This window comes from Clavelina lepadiformis, chromosome 9, assembly GCF_947623445.1.
Source record: "Clavelina lepadiformis chromosome 9, kaClaLepa1.1, whole genome shotgun sequence".
Lineage (NCBI taxonomy): Eukaryota > Metazoa > Chordata > Ascidiacea > Aplousobranchia > Clavelinidae > Clavelina > Clavelina lepadiformis.
In genome coordinates, this window is record NC_135248.1 from 4,887,360 (window position 1) to 4,896,348 (window position 8,989).

The 8,989-nt window shown below is 33.8% G+C and overlaps 1 protein-coding gene across 1 annotated transcript; it reads right to left on the minus strand.

Annotated features, from left to right (window-relative positions):
- Positions 1-2,880: 2,880 nt before the first annotated feature.
- LOC143470184 (multicopper oxidase mco-like) lies at positions 2,881-8,759 on the minus strand. The gene is made up of 14 exons (XM_076968141.1): positions 8,620-8,759; positions 8,256-8,455; positions 8,003-8,104; positions 7,793-7,924; positions 7,466-7,671; positions 7,190-7,303; positions 6,749-6,956; positions 5,299-5,472; positions 5,080-5,159; positions 4,627-4,720; positions 4,245-4,359; positions 3,926-4,092; positions 3,675-3,780; positions 2,881-3,338 (listed from the first exon to the last, which is right to left on the minus strand). Exons 1-14 carry the CDS (start codon positions 8,720-8,722, stop codon positions 3,151-3,153), a joined length of 1,989 nt encoding a protein of 662 aa, XP_076824256.1. The 5' UTR covers positions 8,723-8,759; the 3' UTR covers positions 2,881-3,150.
- Positions 8,760-8,989: the final 230 nt, after the last annotated feature.

The window sequence follows — 8,989 nt, forward strand, 5'->3', positions numbered from 1 at the left end:
AGCGGTATAGCCTAAATATAAGTTATACTGTATACAGTTACGTAGAACGTCCAACAAAACAATGGAAATGGCAAAATTTAAGCATACACGGCTCCTTAAAACTTTAAGTTAACAAAGTGCTGGTCATAGCAAGTTATTTTAATAAAAGTCAAGTTGAGTATCCAGTAGACTTTACTAAACTCGTGAGAGGCCTACATGTCACCGTTGCTAAAATAAAGCTTATAACAGGCCAACCTGTCAAATAACTTATAAAACATTGCCATAATAGTTTTCTAAAATTTCTACTAAGAAGTACCAACTTCTTTCTTTTAGAAATGCATTATACGTACAGCAACTGTCGTTTATATACGTGCAACATAGACGTAATTCGAAAAATAAAAAATTCAGTCAAATTAAAGGATAACATGTTATGGAAGCCTTATAAATAGTTGTGAGGCATAATATGCAATAAAGCGAAGGAATAAAGAAAGCGCCAAACAGCTAGGTCTTGGAGAAGGAAAGTAAAAATGCTGAGATTCCTGTGAAAAATTTGGAAGATCACCTTTTCTTACAAACTTTGCCAGTGCCACCATACCGGTGTCCTCATGATTAAGAAGGTGGCAGCGAATATTAACATCGCCGATATATTAATGGGCGAGGATCGACTTTTTTAGTTCACAAAAAATACTTTGAAACTTCGAAAAAACCATAGCAGCAGCGTATCAGCATTATTCAAACGTTTGCACAAACCATAAATTTAGCTCAAAAAGTAGAAATATTCTTATTGTTACATTGCTCAAGGCTATATTAGAATGATATAATGGAATATTTCAGCCTCACTATAACCTAATTTTCCGACAATGAATCTCTAGGTCTTCATAAGCCTATTTTCTGCAACGAGTTTTAAGTAAGTTTCAAGTGACTGTTATGATTTTAGTTCTCTATCTTGCTTCTGCTCATACGTAATTGTATTTTCATATTTTGTGTTTGGCAAGTGGCAAGTCTCATTGATTTATTAAAGTAGAGAAGACCACTCTACGATTGAGAAGTGAAGTTAAGCATAAAATTTGTAAATCGATTGGCAGCGGGCTTAGGCTAAGACGTTACTGGCTCCATTCCTTTCGTTTCTTCTTGCCCATGCTGAGATGGCATGATGCTTTTTTATTTTTGTAAGAGCAGAAATGAAAAAGAGATAAAGCAAACACAAAAAGGCACTTAAAAGTGTTGCAATAAGCAAAATCTTTTTCTTGTTCATCATACTATGTTTTGATTTGTTATTCTGTAAAATTACACATGAATTAGCCTACATATTACAAACTAAATATGTAATCTTGTTTAGCAATTAGTTTAGCCTTTCGAGTAGTGGTAACGAAAAATTTCTAAGTGCCTAATAACTGTCTTTGTTCTTTCTGGCAAATTCTGGTATTATCCTTTCCTCAAAAATAGAATCACTGGTTGACTGCAGTAAAGAATACAATCTAAATAAAACATAGAGCCTTATACAGCATCTTTTAAAGAAGTTTGCGGAAGTCTTTGAAAAGCAATTGGAGTGGAACTACGGTTCGTGCACTCAGGCTTGCTTGTACTGGCCGTAATATGTCAGATGTTTAGCGTATAATGAAGACTCAAACTCAACGTTTCGCTTGCATTTGAAACCGCGGTGGACTGGTGACTGCATTACAAGAATGACAATTACAGCTCTCAACAAATTATATTAGGAATGCATTGATTTGTTGGGCTGCACAAATTTATTCAGCAGATTAGGATAAAAAGGCAGTTTCATCTTTCTAAATTAATTTCCCGGTTCGCCTATTACTGAATATTTAAGATATAAATACCTTTACTAACTTAATTTGCTTGAAAAACTTTTCAGAACGGCGGTTATTGTTTTTGTTGCACTTAACTTGAACCAATAAGTTTGCAATTTGACGAATATACCGCACTGAAGGTGATTATCCAGTCAAAGAGAACGGAAACATCATGTAGCTTATTGGGAATGAAAATTTCGGCGTGAACGCTGATAAATCTCGTGCGTACAGGTGATTAACTTTCCGCTTTGGATTATATGTCGGACTATAGTTACTGTTCAACCTAGCCTTTAGCCTAAACCCAATCAATAATTGCAAGTATATGCTGCAGGTGCCAGCCAACACAGACTAGAACCGATCCCAACCCACATTCCTTCGTTTTTTTCACGAGTTTTTTCTAAACTCTTTTCATTGTTCACGTGTAAACGCGGACACAAGATGTAATGTGTTTCCTTTTGTCAACCGCTTTGCTTTACATCATAGCAATTTGCAACCCAGGTTTCATCAAAAGTCAGTAAAAATAATAACCGTACACGCAAGCAAGTTTATAGCAAAAACGAAAAAATTGCGGAAAGCTTATAAGCCTTTGGAAAATATTAGTGAGGTTTCTTATGTTTTTCTGGGACAAAATCACGTTCAATTTTTTGCCGGCGTTTCTTTAGATCTCAATGATGGCCGAACTTGGTGGAATTCAATGTGTCACTTTTGGTAAAAACTGCTTAGTAAATTAACTGTTTCACTTAATTTTGTTCATATATCCCTTGTTTTACAATATCCTATATACTAATAATGGTGGCGCGCAAAGAATTTTTATTTTGGGTAGAAACGCATTTAGACAATTTTCCCCTAACATAATTTTTCGATAATCTGCCAATAATTTATGAAGATATCTAAAACAAATTATAAACCTACTTTTTTTCGGCCATGAATACTTAATGGAAGACTTAATAAATATAGCTATAGTGAATATTAATAAATTCTATTTAAAACTATTCCTCCCCAGAATATCATGCAGTCAGCTTTCTGTCCTTGCAACAAACATAAACTTAATACCAAAATGATTAAGAGATTTTATTTATTAATATAGCAATCTGAAAACATTTTTCAAATTCTCTTTTTCTATATTATTTTCAGCTATATACATCGCTGTATATACCAGCATTATTAATTAACGTAAATACAACGACTACAAAGAAGTGATATTTTTTGTTATTTACAATAATGTTTCCAAGGATATAAGAAAACCGCAGAGAAAAGTAATTACTATAAAGTGCTTACAAGCGATTTTGAATCTAACAATTCAGTGCGCTCACAAACAAATGTACATAAGCACAAAAATGTATATCGCTGTATACATTTAATGTTATTCAGTGACAATGAAAAGAATAAAGGTAGCCAGGACACCTGTCACCAAGATGATGATGTTGAAATGTTTCCTCCTTGATCCTGAACATTCTCCAACAACCTCGTTGAATGGAAACGGGTCGCATTTGCTGCACTGCCCTGGATAAGCATCGCCGGACTTAATGTGTGCGCCAGTAGTATTGGCTCCTTGAAAATTTTAATCAATTCGTTACAAATGCGGTAGAAAGGAGCGTGGTAGAAAACCCATATTAAGTCGATCAACCGAATGAAGTTAACATGAAAACAACATTAAAGCTATTGCAACACTAAATTAAGGGATGGAATAAAATAGCTAAATGTGTACAAAAAAGTTTTGATACCTTATTGCTTTGATAGAATTATTCAAGCCAGGTATTATGTATTTAATTTGGTGATAATATTATTCTAATTTTGATTTCAAAAATAAAAAGAAACAACACCCTAAACAATTTCTGTTAATTAGGCCTGATCTGCTGTGATAGTTTTTTCAATAAAGTATCTTACCGGCTGGTACGATCTTTGTAACCATCATCATACCCTGATCTTCGTGATATAGAATGTGACAGTGAATGACCACGGTACCAATAAAACGATCCGTTCGGAATCGAATCTTCAATGCGAAATATGCAAAATATTAATAGTATCAAAATAAGTAATTAGGAGGATAATTTTATAAAACGCGATTATAATAACATGAAAATACAGAGTTTTATAGATGGAAGCAAGTCGGCAAATATAACGCGAAATATTCTTACCGTAATATTACTAAACGGTGGGACAAGAATTACGTCATGGAAAATTCCACTTGGTGAATAGCCCAAAGTTCCATTAGGATGACTTTCCATATCTCTCCAGCGCTGCGCATGGCCTCGATACTTCAACCATTTGTTATAATCATTATCAGGTAACATAGCCTGTATGCCTAAAAAAAATTTACACGCAATTATATTTATGAGCTACAATGTAGATTGTGGAATGAACAAATATTTGCAAAATCGTTTGATTTTTCTCGATCGACTTCTAAAAATACCACTTTGATAGAAAACGTATAAAAACGTGCTTCTATGTGTTTACTTTTGTTGAAGTTTTCGTACTGGCGATCACATTGTTGTTTATTCTGATCAAAAAAGACTTTGTTTTCCATCACCTTGGCTCCAATTGGTCCAGTGTAGTTGTTGTAACTGATGACCTGAAATGTTTTTTATTACAAGAAATTTTACAAAACATTTTTGAAAACCCAGAAAAAAGCCTTAAGCGAAACTTGCTTTATTTACACAACATTGTTATTTTTCCGTATAGGTGTATACATATGCACGTGTGTCTATAGTCGTTGTCTACATCGTTAACTGAACGATAACGAAATCATGTTAGAGATAATTTCAACATTTTGAAATTGAAAATAAAACTAAATTATAACTAAAAAAACACTATACCATAAAAAATCTTTATAGACTACCTGAAAATTATTCACGTGAATGTGAATTGGATGGGCTGACGTAGCAGTATTGATGATGTACCATTCCTGAACAGTGTCTAAGTTCGCTACAAATCTATAACAATTAAAAAATCAAAAGAAGTTTGACAATTGGTATAGGTCACTCTGCTGCCGGTGATTTGTGCATTTATGCACTTGTGTGATTTTATAGAGTATAGGGTGATGTTCAAATGGTTTTCGAGTACCAAGAGTTTACTAAAAGCAACACAACTGCATGTAGAAAAACACATAACCTTTTTTAAAGCTGACTGGTTTCGGGCACATACCTTCTTTTTGGTAAGAGCAAATGTTCAAATAAAGAGGTGAAAATTAAATAGTAAACTACATTTAAAAGCTTATTTTAGAAGTTGTTGCAAAGACAAAACGTTCAGGATATAAACAAATAAAATAGACTATTATAAAAGTTTACTATACCTAAAATTTGTTTTCGATTGAAATCTTTCCCTGTTCAACGTCAAATCTGGTCCAACTTCGATAACAAATCGTCCAGTTACCTAAAGAAGAACAAATTTTTTGAAACAATTTTGTAGAAGTGATTTTTAACTTTGTTGTTTTTTAATTTTGATAACTTTTCAAAATTGCTGGAATAAAAGTAGCCTACATCTTATAAAGAAATATTCGTTTTTGTCTCACTTCGTCTTCCGTCAAGTTTCGAAAATCAGACACAAAAGATTGTTTTGCGGGAAGCGGTGTCGGTATGACAGTTGAGGTTAGCGTTCCATTGATTTTTATAGTCAGGAGCTTGCCTTGGTATTGCTGCATACCTCCCATTGATACATCGTCATCAGGTGATTTTACTGATCTCAGCTGAAATGGGAATAACCGTCCGTATAATTGTTGTGAAATTGTTTAGCCATGGTATATACATAAAAATCTATAGAAACCGAGCTGACACTCGTATGGAAAAAATTAAGCGTTAAATTTCATAGAAGTAGGCAGGACGGCCTTTGGCATTTTCATCAATGTTTCTCTAACAGTCAAATTTTGAACCTTCGATATTATGCGCGCTTTAAAACAATCAATCTTTTGTTTCATAGCAGAAAGTCATTCACGAAAGGATATAGGCCTACTCGTGGGTAAACCCCTCACTGAAACGCATGTTGTGATAATTCATGCTGGGCAAATATGTTTAAAACCTTATATTTATGCTTGTCTTTTACTTTTTTATCTTTCATAACGGTATAGGGTCCTTTTGCAAAGTTTTGAAACCACTTTTTACTGCCACAAGCTTATTCTTGATAACGTTAAAAATATACTTAAAATCTAAAGTTTTCAGTTTTTTTTAATTACATAATTTGCTTCGAAAATGGCCCAAAAAGTTTAAAGCATTTTGGTTTTACTTTTTAGTAACCCGTTGGGTTTACCAATTGGTTCCGGGAGTCAAATGAAAACGTTTTCTTGTGACGAGGCTATAACCAAAATGGAGTTGGGTTAATTACGTATCACATGAAGTTTTGTTCTGTCTGTTTTCCAAGATTGTTTTTATTTTTTAATCTAACTAACTAAAGAGATAAGCTATCCTTCTCTTCATACACTTCCCAGTTCCCATATTATACCAAACAGAGTAGTAGATTGCTTCTATTAACCTCTTATAATAATGATTGTTTGGGAATCGTGCAATAATGAAATAAAATGAATTTGCATTATAAGTTTTAGTATTTCATTAAACCCATTTTGGAAGAAGCATGATATTATATGTCGTTTGCTATTTAACCATTTCTAAATGACAAACTGTTTCAAATGATAATTTTGAAGTTATTTCATAACTCATCGTGTATTATGATAATGAATAAATGCACTGCAGAATGAAAAAATTGGACCTAATATTTCGATCAGAAAACACAAAATTATTTTCTTTATACTGGTAATAACTGATTAAAAACAAAAGTTAACTTTGTGATTTAAAAAATTTATTCCGTTGTCTCTTTTTAGGCTCAACATGGGTGACTTCCCATTTTCTATTAATATAACTAAAATAACATCCCTAACTTTACCAAAAAGTTTTGAAATTATTCTCTGTATTCATCCGACACTTGTGTCAGGTATGACAATATTATAATCAACAACTTTCTAATTTACGAACTTCGTAGGTTCCAGGGATGTTGCAGACTACCAGCCAGTCACTTTTTGCCGATGGAACAAGCATTGTTTTACCGAGTCGTGGAGGTGTTGCCGAATCAAAATAAATTCCATCCAATGCAATTTGGTAAACAGTACACCCTTCAGCAATAGCGCCGTTAGTGTCCGTAATTTGAAGAATAAGCGCTGCATTGCCACCAGCGTTAACCATCCTATAGAAAAAGGAATTTGTCTGTTTGGTCATAACTCATAAATCACATTACTGTATGTTGAAACTTCAACAATCTGTTTCACTTTTATTTCTTAATCGGTAAAGCTACATTAAACTAGAAAAGAGTAAGTAACATTTAACATTTTCAACTCTTGTTTAATCTTTTTTTAATATTAGTTTAATTAATCTTAATCATTTTATTTACTACACACCTGCTACTCATACGTTTTCTACCTGAATCTTTTCATCTGACCAGCTTGAAAGGTTATTTCGGGCCAAAGTTGTCCGTTGGTGGTAAAATAATCAACCCCATTGTTTTTTAGCCAGTCTTTTAATGCGTCGCTCATCCTATACAGATCATATTTTATTTAAAACCTTGTATGTGTAAACTTTGTTGAACACTCTATTGACAGTTAAAACGAAAAGATTACAACAATCCTTTTTTTCAGTTGCTGATAACTAGTACAATCAAGTTCAATTCGATACAAATTTAAAAAGCTAAAACTTTACTCAAATGCGTTGTGGTCGTGAATATTCTCTTGGATAAACGGAAAGCTTGGGAAGTAATTATCGGCGTAGAGTAAAGTTGGTTGGAACAGGAGTCTCACTTCATGATGACAGTTGTCTGGGCACGAGACATCCAGGAGATGCTGAGGAGTTATGGAGGGATCAGGATCATCTTCCACGATGATCATGCCCGCCATCCCGCTGTGTACCTAATACAGTTTATATACAAGCGCTGTTTATCATACACCGATGCAACATAAGCATGACAAGTAAAAAAATATCTCTAAAATCTGGTATTTTGATTTTCTGCTGCTTTGTTGCGGTATTTACGTGAAACAAGGTGCTTCCGTGCAAATGAGGATGGTACCAATAGGTACCAGCTGGGTGTTGTGAATCTATTTCGTATTCATAAGTGAAAGCATCTTCTGGGTTTACGTGGACGAAAACGTTATCCTGAGGTTTCTACATGTAGTAAATATAAAAGAAATTAAACAATGTCAATAACGTAACAGAAAACAAAACGAGCTCTCAACCACATACCTCGCTACTGATATGCAGTCCATGCGTATGCAAGTTTGTGCTGTTAGCGAACCTTAGCTGATTAAAACTGTTATTGGTGTCAGGATATTGCAATGTATTTATCTAAATTGAATTGATTTTTTTACAAAAAGAAAATATTAATTTGTGTAATCTTAAAAAAGATAATTTTTGGATTTTATTTTTAAAGACAAAAGTTGAAAATATAATTGCAAATAAGCTTTTTCTCAATAGGGATTGCAGATATCTCACTTACCAAATTTACCATCACTGTGTCACCAGGTTTAAAACGCCATACTGGACCTGGGAAGCCTCCATTGTATGTTCTTCTGAATAAAGTCAACCACTCTACAACTACCGGGTTTACTGCTACAGTCAAGTCCACTTCCAAAAACCCATCAGACGACACAAGATCCGACATTGGTCCCGAACGAGAAAAGTTGAACGGATCGCCCCCTATGTAGTTCATGAAAGAAATTTTTCAATTACAAAATATATCACAAAGATAATATTTGGTCTACAAAACTTAAATAACATTAATTAACGCAACAGTACTTCAACCAGTGTGTACTGTAGTGTAAGAAGAATTATGTCTTATTTTATCTGTTTATAGTACTTACCCACAAATCGGCAAGGTTGGCTCTCAGAACACTCTTGCGATGTGACTCGAACATTGCACTGACATATTGCTAAGAGTAGGAAAATGACGACCACGCCCTTCATAATCGTTCAAATTAGAAAATAAAGGTATGTTCTGCTTAACAACTGCACAAAAATTTGATAATGTCGTTGGTGTATCAAAAATCTGCCAACGATGACAGTGTAGCAAAACATGCACAATACAACTTGAGTCTTGTATGGAGGTGCTGTGTATTGTTGTGAATACAACATTATAACAATATAACAGTCTCGCCATAACGATGCAATTTTAGTAGATTTTGTTTCGTAAAAGAGTGTAAATTCAAATCTTTCCGAGCTTGTTTGTCTCTT

Excerpts from the sequence above, each read along its gene's own strand:
- LOC143470184 (XM_076968141.1), bottom strand. The coding sequence starts at position 8,722 with ATGAAGGGCGTGGTCGTCATTTTCCTACTCTTAGCAATATGTCAGTGC. Across the intron at positions 8,456-8,619 it reads CCAACCTTGCCGATTTGTGG|GGGGCGATCCGTTCAACTTT; the intron begins GTAAGTACTATA and ends TGAACTACATAG. Across the intron at positions 3,339-3,674 it reads TACAAAGATCGTACCAGCCG|GAGCCAATACTACTGGCGCA; the intron begins GTAAGATACTTT and ends AAAATTTTCAAG.